At 39.3% G+C, this 16226-nt stretch overlaps 1 protein-coding gene across 1 annotated transcript; it reads left to right on the forward strand.

The window, feature by feature from the left end:
• The first annotated feature begins 2863 nt into the window (after positions 1-2863).
• On the forward strand, positions 2864-9311 carry LOC110111606 (probable beta-D-xylosidase 6). The gene is given in 5 exon segments (XM_028699979.1): positions 2864-3298; positions 5717-6123; positions 6204-6301; positions 7296-8063; positions 8460-9311. Coding segments are annotated over 5 exon segments (2298 nt in total). The 3' UTR covers positions 9050-9311.
• Positions 9312-16226: the final 6915 nt, after the last annotated feature.

Below are 16226 nucleotides of genomic sequence, written 5' to 3' on the forward strand. Positions count from 1 at the left end.
ACTGTATTTTAAAGCAAACTTTTAGTACATAATTTTTTTAAAATAAAAATTTATGTACTATTAAAATTATTTTGAAAAGCAGTATGAAAGTTGAAAGTAGTGAAATAACAAAAATTCTTTTTGGCGTTAAATTTAAAATAAAAATTTTTTAGTTTTAAATTAAAATTTCAGTTTTTTTTTTAGAATTTAGTTTTAAAATATAGAATTAGTTTGAAAAAGTTAAAATATAATATATAATATTAATTTAAATTATATTTTAATATATTTTAAGTTAATTGAGCATTTAAATGAGCTTATGAGTCTAGCTAGGTTATGCTCGAGTTCGAGTATAGATTTGAGCTAGAACTTGTAACTCAATAAACTCGACTCATGAGCTCATTAACGAGTCAAGTTCGAGCTGGCTCGACTCACTTTCACCCCTAATATATATATATATATATAATTTTACGTTTTAAATACTAATTATCAAATAAGTCCAAAAAAATTAAGTATTTCGGAACAAGGATAAGAAAATGTTTATATAGAAATCGTTTTTGTAATTGAGAAAACAATTAATTAATTAGACTTGTTGCGTCCTGGAGTATTCGAGGCGGTAGAGAAATATAAAGTTTAACATCTTAGCGTTGTACGAAAATCCGACACGCAATCAGATAAAAGAGAGGGTGTAGCATTCATATGAGACATCAATATTTTTACATGGAAAACCGTTGAAAAGGGGGAAAAACCATGGGGTCTAACCCAATTTGAATAAACCCACTAGTATTTGTAGTTGATTTACAGGCCCTTCCTTGGGGGGAAGGCATTGGCTCTATGTACATCATATGCAATACATTACATGGTGGGAATACAAAGAGCTACTGTTGACGTGTTCATTTGGTTGGACGAACTGTAGTCAATGGGCGACGTAAGTTAGAAGGACAGCAGTCGGCGGGCGACAAAGGTCAGAAGGACTGTAGTCGGTGGGCGACGTAAGCCAGAAGGGTCGTAGTAGGCGAGAGACAGAGGTCGGAAGGACTGTAGTCGGTGGGCGACGTAAGTCGAAAGGACCGTAGTCGACAGACAACAGAGGTCGGAAGGATTGTAGTCAACGGATGACGGAGGTCGGAAGGACTGTAATTGGTGGGCGACGTAAGTCAGAAGGACTGTAGTCTAAAGACGGAGATCAGAAGGACGACGTCAAGTAGTAGAAGTCCAGTTATGGATAGAAATCCCACATTTGATAGTTATCCGATGAAAGTCCGACGATATGTAGAAGTCTGACGTCGGGTTGAAATCTTGGCGATGAGCGGAGGTCCGGCATCGAGTAGAACTTCGACATCAGTTGGCGGCCGAGGAGAACTCCAGCGTTAGATGGTATTTGGGTAGAACTCCGGCATCACTTGGAGTTCGGGTGAAACCCCAGCGCCTCTTGGAGGTCGGGCATAATTGTGGCGTCACTTGGAGGTCGGGCGGAATTCCAGCATCACTTGGAGGTCGGGTGGAATTCCAGCGTCACTTGGAAAGTCGGGCAAAATTCTGGTGTCTCATGGAAGTCGGGCAGAATTCCGGCATCACTTGGGTAGAACTTCAGCAGCGGTGATCAAGGAGTTTCTTTCATCCTATCATCCTCTTATCTTCTACTTGCTTTGGGTCTTGCTTCGAGCCCCCTTTCAAGAGAAATGAGGGGTTATTTATAGTTTTTTGAGAGTGGCATAGCCAGTAAATAAGAGGAAGATCAAGGACGAATTGGGAGTGGTTTGAATGGACAGCCGATATTGAATCCCTCTCCCTTGATCGTGGACCGCTCGTCAGACATTTGAAGGTCTTAATGATGTTAAAATTCAGCAATTTTGGGCTCGTTGGATTCGTCTCATCGAGCCGCTCGATTCTTATATAAGCACGTTATGTTTGGAAACCGTTTGGTAACCCAAATTGTGGTTCAAACTTTCTAATAGCGCTTCAGGTCCTTGATTTGGACTCGTTTGAGCTCGGATTGAGTCAAATTCAGTGTCGTTGGGTTCGTATTTCTGAGACGCTTAGTTCGACTATAAGTTGCTGAAATTGGAGTTCAAATTATCCCAGGTTTAATTTAATTTTTGAAATTTCCAACTATATTTTTGCCTCGAGGTTCGTGCCCGATCAAGATAATTTTTTGATGACATATCAATACTAATTCACATGCAAATGATAAAATTAAAAAAAAATGCAAATGATTAGCTATCATTTTAAGAAAATTGGTATTGCATCCATATGCCTTTTTTCATTATTTTAAATGGTATTTTTAACACTTCTAACTAAATTAATTAAATTACATTATTATATTAGAAAAATAATTGTAGTGATATTTTTAAAAATATGAGAATTTAAAATAATTTTAAGGCTGTTTTATAATTGATGTAGATTAGATAACATATTTTTAAAAAATAATATATTTATTAGATTACCTCGTTCAAATGTGGATAAAAATTCATGTTAATTTTAAAATCTAATGAATAAAGTTTTAAATAACATATTTTATTTATTGGAAAATTTTTATTTTGAAGATATATTTATTTTGAGATTAATACCATTTAAATTTTAATTGAATAATTATCTCAATATAATTCTTATAATTTTAAGATTTAATCTTCATTTGATACGGCTTTCTTAGTGCTATTAAATGATCAATCCAAAGCTTATATTTATTTTTATTTTTTTCAAAATATTTATAAAAAAAATAAATTTAAATTGTCAAATAACACTTACAAATAATAAATATAAATTTTAAATTTTAATATTAATTATTAAATTAATTAAAAATGATGATAAAGCCTTTCCACCTCTTATAAATAAACCACTTTTTTTCAAATCATCAAAATCCACATTCCAATCACATCTTCCAAAAATGCCCCTCCTCGTCCTCGTCGTCCTCCTCCTCCTCGCCGCCGGCGACCTTTCCTCCTCCGCCACCCGCAATCACCCTGCATACCCCTGCATGCCCCCTCACTTCAACTCCTTCCCCTTCTGCAACACCTCCTTATCCCTCCCCCATCGCGCCAAATCCCTAATCTCTCACCTCACCCTCCCGGAAAAAGTCCAGCAGCTCGTCAACACCGCCTCCGGCGTACCTCGCCTCGGCCTCCCTCCTTACCAATGGTGGTCGGAATCTCTCCATGGGATTAACAACAATGGCCCGGGCGTTCGATTCAACGGAACGATTCGGGCTTCCACCGTCTTCCCGCAAGTCATCCTCTCCGCTGCTTCACTGGACGTACATGTGGCGAGCTATCGCCCGCGCCGTTGCGTCGAGGGCCGCGCTATGCCAATTCCGGTCAAGCAGGTCTTGAGCTACAGTACAAACTTTAGCCGTTTAGTTCAATAAATATTGAATATATAGTTTTATGAAATATAATAACGGTAATTCCTGAAACATTATATTCATTCTATTTACATATTTTAATATTTAAAATTTTACTATTTTATATCTTATTCATATAATATTAATGATAAAATGAATATATGAGTCGTATAATGTTGATATTAAAATATATAAAGGAGGTATGTAATAATATTAAAATTGGATGTTAAATATTAATTTGATGATATGAAATGTTATTGTATGTAAAATTTAATAATAATAAAAATACTTAAGTCCTGCCCTCCACCGGTTGTTGATTTTTTTATTAAATATGAAATTTAAACATTCAAAGGAAAAATATCAGGAAAATTTACGATATCTAAATTACAGCCATTTTGTGTATTTTTCAATGTAATATTTACATTTGTATTTTTTATAAAATATTTATGTTTCTAATCAATTAAGGCTATTAATGGAAGGTTATTTCACTTAAAAGTTAATATTATTGATATTTTTTTGTGGAATTAAAAATTGAATGTTAAATATATAAATTTAAAATTTACATATTAGATATGTAAATAATATAAATTATATATATATATATATTCTATAATTATATATAAATATTTAAATAATATATATAATATAATAATTATATATATATATGAAGTGTCATTTAATTTAATTACACTTTTTTATTATATTTTATAGTCTTCACTGTTCTCTTTGTACGGCTAAATTTATTAAAATATATATAAGACTAATGGATAACTTAGAACTATTTATTCATAATTTAATTAATAGTAATATTTAAAATATTTTTTTGCTATATTATACTTAGATGCTAGTATTTATTTTTATTATCAATTATTTATATAAGAGATAATAAGTTTATTATGAATGCACATAATTTATTAATTTTGATATAATATTTAAATTTTGGATATAATATTTTTTAAAAATTACATTTATATTTCTATAATACAACTTTGATTTTGACATACAAAAAAAAAAATCTTTAAAATATATGTTTAATAGCAATATTAATATAAAATCTTATCTAATCATAGGTCTATGAAGAGAAATTATTCTGTGCGGGTATTTTTTTTTCCATAAAATATATATTTTTTTTCTTCTGATTTTCTTTGGTCAAAAGTTTTTTCTAGACTAGGTTGAACTTAATAATCTATCAACAAAAGACAAATGTATTCCAATTATTATTTGTGAATATAAAAGAAAATTTGCACAACTTGCTTAGCCTGCATCACTATATTATTATTAAAAATGATAAATATTATTAGAGGTGTAAAAAGTTGGAGAAATTATTCTGTGCGAACACCGGACGGAAAGAACCGTTCGGACTTGCTATGCTTTTGCAAAAGGGCATCAAATATTTAATTATAAATGCATTTTTACTACTCTTTTGCTGACCTTTTTCAAAAGCGCAACATATATTTAGTTATTTAATAAATATTAAATATTTGTTGTCATTTTACTGCTCTTTTGCAAAAGCGCAACAAAAGAATAGTAAAAGTGCAGCAAATTTGGACGATTTTCTCCATCCTATGTCCTCACAGAATAATTTGTCCAAAAATTGGTCCCTACCTTCCAATCCAACAAAGACTTTACCCAAAAAAAACATGTGTTTTGGGTCCTGAATTTTGAACCATTTATTGAACTAGTTGGGTTAGAATTGACATGAGAACATGATTTTGACCTGAAAATGACTTGTTTAATTTTGTTTCTTAAATTATTTTATTAGTTAATTTAATCTTCTTATCTTTTGATCAATTTATCTAAGCAATGTGGTTGATAAGTTATAAAAAAAAATTAACCAAAACGAGTTATGGTGTCTAATTCAAATTATTTGGGTTGCTAATGGGTCGAGTTCAAAATGGACCCAAACTTAACTCGTCAGCTCATTTTGATTCCCCCTACATATCGCAACATTTTTATATAATAATATATATAACCCTTAAATTTATATATTCATTTTTATGACACTCAAATATCTTATAAATCACATTACAATATTATTAATATTAACTTATATAGTATAAATTTGATTTTAAAGATTTCAATATTAGATATACAAATACATCTATAAACAAGTCAAATTTAAGGATTTTTTTTTCTTAAACAATGCGTTCGTGATTGGAGAGATTATTACTTGTGGAGTTCGGACGTAGCTTACGTCCGGACTCCAATCAAAATAAGTCACGTCGCATGTACACAGTCTAGTACATAATCTGAGTATACTACACAGATTATGTACAGTCTAAATGCCGTCCAAACTCCTCATGTAATAATTTCTCTAGTGATTGCCTCTATATACAAACAAATTGTATAGCATGTATGTAAATTCTCCGTATTAAAAACTGGTTTGATTGGTTTGGCTAAAACTTAAAAGGACTGACCTTTTGGGCACCCAACATCAACATCTTCCGGGACCCGAGATGGGGGCGCGGGCAAGAAACGCCTGGAGAGGATCCGCTCGTCAGTTCCCTCTACGCCAGTGATTATGTCTCTGCATTCCAATCTCGAAGCGATTCTCTCTTTCTTTCTGCTTGCTGTAAGCATTACACAGCTTACGATTTGGAGAAATGGAAGGGCTTTAAGAGGTATACTTTTGATGCCGAAGTTACAGAGCAGGATATGAAGGATACGTTTCAGCCGCCGTTCAAGAGCTGCGTTCAGGAAGGGAAAGCCAGTTGCTTGATGTGTTCGTATAATCAGGTTAATGGAGTGCCGGCTTGCGCGCGCAGGGATTTGATCGATGAGGCTAGAGATGATTGGGGATTCGAAGGGTGTGTTTTTGACCTGTTGCGCACAAGGTGTTTGTTTGATTGTCTCAATAATGATTTTTTTTTTTTTTTTTTTTGGGTAGGTATGTGACGTCTGACTGTGATGCGGTGGCTATAATTTACGAGGAGCAAAAGTATGCTGCGTCGCCGGAAGATGCAGTGGCTGCTGTTCTGAAAGCCGGTAAGAGATTTTGGTGCATTGCTCTGTTTGATGGTTTAGTTTCTTTTTTATGTGATTTTTTGGAAGTTATTTTAAGTGGTTTAAGTGTCAAGTTTCAGAATTATTTGATAGAAATTCAAATTTAAAGTTCACTTTTATAAATATGAAAATTCAAATTGTTTGATAGTGCTCATTTTTTGTAAAAGTGATTACAAATTATTTTGAGAAAAAATATATAATTTTTTAAATTTCCATCAGTATTATAATTTTTTTTCTTTTTCTAACTATATAGAGTAATAATTTTCTTATATTTACAACACATTATAGATATAGTTGTAAAAATGAGCTTCTTATCACAATAATTTTTTTTAAAAATAGCTTTAAAATAATAGTTAAATAAAAATATAATAGCGATCTAAAAAATAAAATAATGAAAAAGCTACTCCAAAAAATCTTGATTGTACACCTTGTATTATGTACAAGCTTGTACATACTATGTACAAGGCCACGTGTCACGATTTCATACTATGAAATCGAAGTTCGGACGTAGAGCTACGTTCGGACTTTGCACGTAATAATTTCTCTATTTTCAGAGGAGTGATGATCCAAAAAACCCCTATGTTTTATGAATGATACCTATTTTCAAAGGAGTAATCCTACTTGGGCTGAAATAGTTGACCAAATTACTGTAGGAATACATAGAGTTACTGTTTGGTCCCCAAAAAATTTATAATAACAAGGACAAAATAGTGCAACTGTTTGAAAATCATCATCAGTTTTTTATTTTTTATAAAAATAAGAAATTAGATGGGAGGTAAGTTAGAATATTATCTTAATTCGTTATATTAGTAAACAAAATTTAAAATTGATGGGATGATTTGAAACTCATTGTAGTCTAAAGAAGCACTAAAATTGAATTCATAATCATGAATTCATATATGAGAAATGAACATCACTGAAACTTTCTTTAATGCCTGGATTTGTTTCTGAATTAGTTTCTGTTTCCATGACAAAGGGATGGATATCAACTGTGGCAACTACTTGCTGCAGCACACCGAGTCTGCAGTGAAGCTTGGGAAGGTGACAGAGGAGGACATCGATCGCGCACTCACCAATCTCTTCTTGGTTCAGCTGAGGCTTGGGCTTTATGACGGAGCACTGAAGAGGCGGCGACATGGGTTACTAGGACCCAAAGATGTTTGCACCAAAGAACACAGAGAGATAGCTTTGGAAGCAGCAAGACAAGGTTTTGTGCTTCTGAAGAATGACAATGGATTCCTGCCTCTTAAAAGGAACAAAGTGTCTTCCTTGGCCTTGATTGGGCCTGCAGGAGACAAGACTAACTTATTAGGTGGTGATTATAGTGGAGTTCCCTGCAATCCTATAAGCATACTTCATGGCCTGAGAGATTATGTACCAAGCACTTCTTATGCTTCAGGATGTCCCAACACTTCTTGCCTAGTTGATGATGAATTTGAAGAAGCTGTTCATGTTGCACGAGTAGCTGATGTTGTGGTTGTGGTTGCTGGACTGAACCTTACTGAAGAAACTGAGGAACTTGATAGAGTGAGCTTGTTGCTTCCAGGGAAGCAGAAGGATCTGGTTAATGCTGTAGCTTCTGTAAGCAAGAAGCCAGTGATACTGGTGCTCATGGGAGGAGGACCTATTGATGTGTCATTTGCAAGAGATGATCCAAGGATTGCCAGCATTTTCTGGATTGGTTATCCTGGTGAAGTAGGTGGCCAGGTGCTTGCAGAGGCTGTGTTTGGAGAATTCAACCCTGGTTAGTACTACTTACTGCACTTATTGAGTTTCTAAGGGCATCTCCAACCGAACATCAAATATGCATATGACGTCGTTCGATCGCTCCAGCCAAACGTCAAATCTTCCGCTATTTGATTGTGGGTGAATAGTGTGACGCCATTATTGGCGTGGCACTGTTCACCTACGCGATTTTTCTGTCTCAACCAGATTTGCCGAAGAAACGAACGAGCCAAGGAGGAGAAAGACGGTTACCTTCGCTGAAGCCCGCAAAATGGAGTTCGATTGGAGATGAATCACGACATTTTTGCATTTCACTGCATTTTGAAGTGAAAATGGAGATTTTCGGTTGGAGATGCCCTAAGTTATTTCTCGTAACAAGATTACTAATTTGATTATGGAATGGGTTGGTTCGCAGGTGGGTATTCAACGATGACATGGTACCCGGAATCCTTCACTGTCGTGCCGATGACAGATATGCGCATGAGGCCTGATCCTTCAACTGGTTAACCCGGCCGAACCCATCGATTTTACACCGGGGATGTTGTTTATGGATTTGCATCTGGCTTGAGCTACACTACTTACTCCTACAAGTTCATATCAGCACCAAACGAGTTGCAGTTGCTTGAATACTCTCAAAAGAAGGTAGAACCAACACCTGAGACAGTTGATGGAGTTGATTACCTGCAAATTGAAGAGAATATTGCTTGTGAGGACTTAAAGTTCAATGTAAAGATTGCAGTAATGAACAATGGAGATATGGATGGAAGCCATCCTGTATTATTGTTTTCGAGATCTGCTGCGAAAATTAAAGGATCACCAATAAGGCAGTTGGTTGGATTTGATAGAGTGTTCACAGCTGCTCATAAAACTACTGAGATTGAGATATTGGTAGATACTTGCAAGGATTTGAGCACAGTGGATGAAATTGGTAAGCGGATTATTATACTGGGAACTCATGTTCTGATGCTGAAAGATATAGAACATGAGCTATCCATCAAGACTTGAGGAATTAGTAGATTGAGAGCTTCCATTGAGCATCTTAAGGCTCGTTTGGGATGGCTTTCATGTTGTTTCTTAAAGCAGCTTTTCAGTATAAAAATTTTATTTATTGAACTAAAACACTGCTTTAAAAAGCAGTAAGAAAGCCGTCCCAAACGAAGCCTTAATTTTCTGCGCAATCTTTATCTTTCTGTGTGTTCAACAAATAAAATTTCAGCTTTTTTCCATAAAGAAAAATAAATTTTGGAACAACACTACGATTTTTCTCTCTTGGTTTTGTGAAAATATTAAGCTTATGCATTTGAACTTTGTTCTCAGCATCAGGATATTGTGAACTTGAATTGAATGCAAGTTATGGGAATCAAAGGTGATTTTTTTTGTTAGGTAAGATAGAATTGTGACAATTAGTGATGCGGAGCATCTTTGAGAAGACCTTCTGCGGGACATTGCACCGGTGGAGCACATGGACCGTTAGCCAGGGACGTTCTCCACTACTTTATTTTATTTGCAGTTTTAGTAATGATAGTACATGAGTTGCCTTTTTGCTTCAGTAACTGATTTAGTAGGCCTTAGAGGCGGATTAGTATTTACGGTAGAAGAGCTGTTTTGGACGGCAGTTTTTTGGATATGAAGTAAAAGAACTACATAAGCTTAGTCTCCTATTCCATTGTTTTCCTTCTCTGTTTTTCTAGCTATTTTCTGTGCAGATTACCTACATCAGAGCTTGGTATCAGAGCCAGATGGCTGAAAGCAGTAGACGGGTGGCTCCCGGTGATGATCGTAGCCTTGAAGCCCTGTGGGCAGAGCATCGGAAGCTAGCGCAGCAGGTGACGGAGGCGGCGACTGATGCTCAACTTTTCCAGACGGAGGTGCGGAGAGACCTCCGAGCAATCCTTGTACGTCTGGAGCACAATCCGACATTGCGGACAGCAATGCCGAACAAAGTACCTGCGGACCGACGAGGACGGGGGACAGGTAGGGGCTGGAACAGAGACACTCCAGTTAGGGAGATATCCGATTTAGACGAAGGTGTGGAGATAATGAAGGAGCTCGAATTATCAGATTCGGAGGAGGACGCAGGGTATCATCACAGGAGGCGTCCAAGAGGAGTCGATCGTCAGCAAGGGGAGTTCCGTGTTAAGATGGATATCCCGTTCTTCGATGGAAAATTACACATCGAGGACTACCTAGATTGGGAGCGTGCTGTGGAAACCTTCTTCGAGTATATGGAGGTAGAACCAACAAAACAAGTGAAATATGTCGCTTGTAGATTGAAATCGGGAGCTAGCGCGTGGTGGCTTGAGTTGCTGCAGTCTCGGAGGCGAGAAGGAAGAGGACCTGTACGCAGTTGGTGGAGAATGAAGCAATTACTTCGAGGTCATTTCTTGCCTACAGATTACGAGCAAATGCTATACATGCAGTATCAACACTGCTCACAAGGAAACTGATCGGTAAACGAATATACGGAGGAATTCTATCGATTGAGTGCAAGGAATAACCTCAATGAAACTACCAACCAATTGGTTGCTAGGTATGTGGGAGGTCTGAAAGAAACAATTCAAGATAAATTGGAGCTAAACGCGGTCTGGTCTCTATCCCAGGCCGTCAATTATGCTTTGAAGGCAGAATTGCAATTGGCAAGGCACAGCCGAAGTGGTCAAGGGAAGTGGGTCGTTGAACATACTGAGAGCAACCGTTCCACCAATGTAAATGTCATTCCAGCTGGTCGAAGCCACCATAATCCTGCGGGAACACCAGTGCCGAGAGGAGCAGGAAATAAAATTGGGGAGACAAAAACACCACCGAGATTCAAAGGTCAGTTCAAAGAAAATCCTTATGCTAAACCCACAACTATTAAGTGTTTCAGGTGTTTCCAGCAAGGCCATAAGTCGAACGAATGTCCGACTAGACCGCAAATTCATGTACTCGAAGCAGAAGATGACACGACGTTGGAAGAAGAGGAGGAAGATCCGGGAAATTCACAAGAGGATGTGGGCGGCGATGAAGGCGAACCACTAGTTTGTGTGATTCAAAAGCTACTCCTAGCACCGAGACAAGGAGATAAGTCGCAAAGGAATAGTTTGTTTAAAACCAAATGTACGATCGGCGGGAAAATTTGCGACTTATTAGTGGACAGTGGGTGTACGGAGAATGTAATCTCTAAGACAGCAGTGAAAGCTTTGCAGTTAAAAACAATTCCTAATGCTAATCCGTACAAAGTCAGCTGGGTTAAAAAAGGGGTAGAGATCGCAGTCATTGAAAGTTGTTGTGTTCCCGTGTCTATTGGGAAGAATTATTCGAGTGATGTCATTTGCGATGTAATTGATATGGATGTGTGCCATATCATCCTCGGACGACCGTGGCAGTTTGACGTAGGAGCCACACATGATTGTAGGGCAAACACCTATACCTTCAGCTGGAAGGGAAAATCGCTCCGTTTACTACCCAGCAATGGGGACACTGAGACAATCAACCCCAGCCGCAAACCGTCCATGTTTGTGGTTTCAGGTAACCAATTGCTGCACGCGTGGAGAGATTCGTCTCTGTTGATGGCACTTGTGGTAAAAGAGCAATCTAGCACCAAAGAATAAGTTAATATTCTTGCGTCTGTCAGGGAGTTGATTGAACAATATGCGAATATTGGGCCAACCGACCTTCCAGCAGAATTACCGACCTTAAGGGAGATCCAGCACAGTATTGATTTAATCCCCAGATCCACAATACCCAATTTACCGCATTACAGATTGTACCCGAAGGAACAGAGGATTTTGCAACAGTTGGTAGAGGATCTTCTGGAGAAGCAATTAATTTAGCATAGCCTTAGCCCGTGTGCGGTTCCCGCACTATTGGTTCCCAAGAAAGATGGGAGTTGGAGGATGTGCGTCGACAGCAGAGCCGTCAACAAAATCACAGTCAAGTTCAGATTTCCTATGCCCAGGATAGAAGAGATGCTAGAAAGATTGGCCGGATCTCAAATATTCTCCAAATTAGACCTCCGAAGTGGTTATCATCAGATACGAATCAAACCCGGAGATGAATGGAAGACCGCGTTTAAGACGCGAGAAGGGCTGTATGAATGGCGTGTGATGCCGTTCGGGTTATGCAACGCCCCGGCGACCTTCATGAGATTGATGAATGAAGTACTCAAACCCTTCTTGAATAAGAGTTGTGTAGCTTATTTCGACGACGTATTGGTTTTCAGTTCCAGTTTGGAAGAACACCTGCAGCACCTAAAACAGATTTTTGAAGCATTTCGTCGACACAAGCTGTATTTAAATGTATCTAAATATGAATTCGCTACGGAGGCGGTATTCTTTCTCGGGTTCAAAGTCTCCACAGCCGGTTTTAGTGCAGATCCAAGGAAAATTGAGGCCATAAAAGAGTGGCCTACACCCAAATCATTTACCAATATTCGAAGCTTCCACGGATTGGCGAATTTTTACAGAAAGTTTATCAAGGGTTTCAGTGTGATTTTGGCTCCTTTAACAGATATCCTGAAACAGAAACAGTTCCAGTGGGAAAAAGAACACCAAGCCAGCTTCCAGGCTATTAAAGAAGCTTTATCTTATGCGCCGGTATTGGCTCTACCGGACTTTGACAAGCCTTTTTTGGTGGAAACTGATGCGTCTACAGTGGACATTGGAGCTGTGCTAGCTCAAGAGGGTAGGCCCATTGAATTTTTTTAATGAAAAATTATGTCCGTCTCGACAGCGATGGTCCGTTTACGAACAGGAATTGTATGCTGTAATCCGGGCCTTAAAACAATGGGAGCACTATTTGTTGCACCAGGATTTCATCCTATGCAGTGATCACAAGGCATTACAGTACATAAATACTCAGAAAAACATAAACCGCATGCATGCGAGGTGGATCTTATTTCTACAGAAATTTACCTTTGTGTTGAAACACAAAAGTGGTGTTCAGAACCGCGTCGCGGATGCCTTAAGCCGCCGATCCGCCCTTATCACACAGTTGCAATCAAACTTTACCGGCTTGGAGCTGGTACAGGACCTGTACCAAGAAGATAAAGATTTTGGCAAGGTGTGGAACCAATGTGTTAACAAAGAAGCTGCAGGTGAGTACACGGTGCGGCACGGATTCTTGTTCAAGGGTAATCTTCTCTGTATTCCAAATTCATCGTGGAGACAACGTATCATCCAGGAAGTACACGGCGGAGGTTTTGCAGCCCATGCAGGAAGAGACAAGACACTTACCCAGGTACAAAATAAGTTTTTTTGGCCACACCTGAGAAGAGACGTGAGCAAGTTTGTGGAACGTTGTTCAGTCTGTCAAATGTATAAGGGAGGCGGACAGAACTCTGGGTTGTATCAGCCTCTACCAGTGCCCGAATCCATCTGGGAAGATTTGAGCATAGATTTTGTACTCGGATTGCCTCGCACCAAGAGGGGGAACGACTCGATTATGGTGGTTGTAGATCGATTTTCAAAAATGGCACATTTTATTGCGTGTAAGAAGACTTTTGATGCTCAAAACATCGCAACATTGTTTTTTCGGGAGATTGTGAGACTACATGGCGTTCCGAGAAGCATCACATCGGATAGAGATGTGAAATTCATAAGTCATTTCTGGCGAGAGTTGTGGAAGAGATTCAAGACCCAGGTTAAATTGAGTTCATCGTACCATCCCCAAACTGACGGTCAAATAGAGGCGGTGAATAGAACGTTGGGAAACTTACTCCGCTGTCTAGTATAGGAACAGCTGAAACTATGGGATGATGTGCTATGTCAAGCAGAATTTGCTTTTAACTCTATGACAACCGTTCCACTGGTATGTGCCCTTTTAGTATTGTCTATACTAAAGAACCGAACAATGCATTAGATGTTGCAACAATTCCTAATTGCAAGAGCAAATCTGCTGCAACTATGGTGGATCAATTCGCGGATTTGCTGACCAAAGTTCGCTTGAAGCTAGAAGAATCTAATGCTAAGTACAAAGTGGATGTTGATATTCACAGACGAAGGAAGGTTTTTAATCCGGGAGATCTTGTTTGGGTACGAATGAAGAAGGAGAGGCTGCCGGCAGGATCATACAACAAATTGGGACAGAAGAAGTTTGGACCGTTCGCTGTCACTCGCCGTATCAATGACAATGCGTACGTAATCCAGTTGCCTGCTACGTTCAACACGCCCAATACTTTTAATGTTGCAGATTTATACCCTTATCACGCCCCGGACGACGATTCTGAAGGAGCAAGAGATGGCCTGCAGCTCTTTGGAGAGGGGGCGCATGATGCGGAGCATCTTTGAGAAGACCTTCTGCGGGACATTGCACCAGTGGAGCACATGGACCGTTAGCCAAGGACGTTCTCCACTACTTTATTTTATTTGCTGTTTTAGTAATGATAGTACATGAGTTGCCTTTTTGCTTCAGTAACTGATTTAGTAGGCCTTAGAGGCGGATTAGTATTTACGGTAGAAGAGCTGTTTTGGACGGCAGTTTTTTGGATATGAAGTAAAAGAACTACAGAAGCTTAGTCTCCTGTTCCATTGTTTTCCTTCTCTGTTTTTCTAGCTATTTTCTGTGCAGATTACCTACATCAGAGCTTGGTATCAGAGCCAGATGGCTGAAAGCAGTAGACGGGTGGCTCCCGGTGATGATCGTAGCCTTGAAGCCCTGTGGGCAGAGCATCGGAAGCTAGCGCAGCAGGTGACGGAGGCGGCGACTGATGCTCAACTTTTCCAGACGGAGGTGCGGAGAGACCTCCGAGCAATCCTTGTACGTCTGGAGCACAATCCGACATTGCGGACAGCAATGCCGAACAAAGTACCTGCGGACCGACGAGGACGGGGGACAGGTAGGGGCTGGAACAGAGACACTCCAGTTAGGGAGATATCCGATTTAGACGAAGGTGTGGAGATAATGAAGGAGCTCGAATTATCAGATTCGGAGGAGGACGCAGGGTATCATCACAGGAGGCGTCCAAGAGGAGTCGATCGTCAGCAAGGGGAGTTCCGTGTTAAGATGGATATCCCGTTCTTCGATGGAAAATTACACATCGAGGACTACCTAGATTGGGAGCGTGCTGTGGAAACCTTCTTCGAGTATATGGAGGTAGAACCAACAAAACAAGTGAAATATGTCGCTTGTAGATTGAAATCGGGAGCTAGCGCGTGGTGGCTTGAGTTGCTGCAGTCTCGGAGGCGAGAAGGACGTTAGCCGTGAGGCCACAGGCGGGTTGAGGTCGAGCACTCGAGCCGTGAGGCTGCAAGTAGAGTCGTGTAAGCAGAGGCAAGGTCGACCGATCGAGCGATAGCTCGGGATTTGGCCCTTCTGCCAGAACTTTTATTTGGTCCGGTGAAAGGACGTAGAGCTACGTTCAGCCGGCACTAAATTGCGCCACGTAGCATGCACAAAATCACGTATTTGTCGATTTTGCTCGGCAATAACGAGAAATACCAATATGTGAAGACAAATACCGAGCAACACCGAGCAATACCGAGTTTTTTCTAGAAAAACTCGGTATTGGTCTTCATAGAGCGGTATTTCTCGTTATTGCCAAGCAATACTGGGTAACTCAATGGTGACCGTACGTAGAGCTACGTCCGGTCACCGGACCTAATAATTGTTCCTTCTGCCAAGTGGGTTCTGCCAAGGGCGCGAAATGGGAGCGCATCATGGCGTCAGCATGGTATGCGGGTGATGGCTACCGTGAGAGGCGAGCTCGACGCCTGCAGCGGCACGGGCGCGGGTCCACTGGAGGGGGTCTGACCGCAAGTGATCGAGCAGGTCTGGCCCTTGGACGCTAGCGTGGTGCAGGTGTTCACGAGATGAGGGTGCGGGTCACTGAGTTGGCCGTCAGGTGTGTGTAAACCGAGTCATTTCGGGTTATTTTCGAGTTTCCAAGTCAAACCGAAACCGACCTGAATTTATAAGCAAGTCAAATTACCAAACCCAAACCCAACTCATATAATCATGGTGCGAATTTTTTCAGTTCAAGTTTCAAGTCGCATCAATTTTTGACACTTCCAATACTTACAATTCCAAGAAAAAGGAAGATTGCTCTCTTTTTTTTTTTTTTTTTTTTGGGGAAAATTTGGGGCCAAAGCCCATTGAGATTGCTCTTTTTGATCGCACAAAAAAGAACTGATACAATAATTGAAAATATCCACTAATAAATTCACTGTAATGCTTGAACAAAAAAAAAACCACCATAATATAACAG

This window comes from Dendrobium catenatum, unplaced genomic scaffold (genome assembly GCF_001605985.2).
Source record: "Dendrobium catenatum unplaced genomic scaffold, ASM160598v2 fragScaff_scaffold_1417, whole genome shotgun sequence".
Classification (NCBI taxonomy): domain Eukaryota; kingdom Viridiplantae; phylum Streptophyta; class Magnoliopsida; order Asparagales; family Orchidaceae; genus Dendrobium; species Dendrobium catenatum.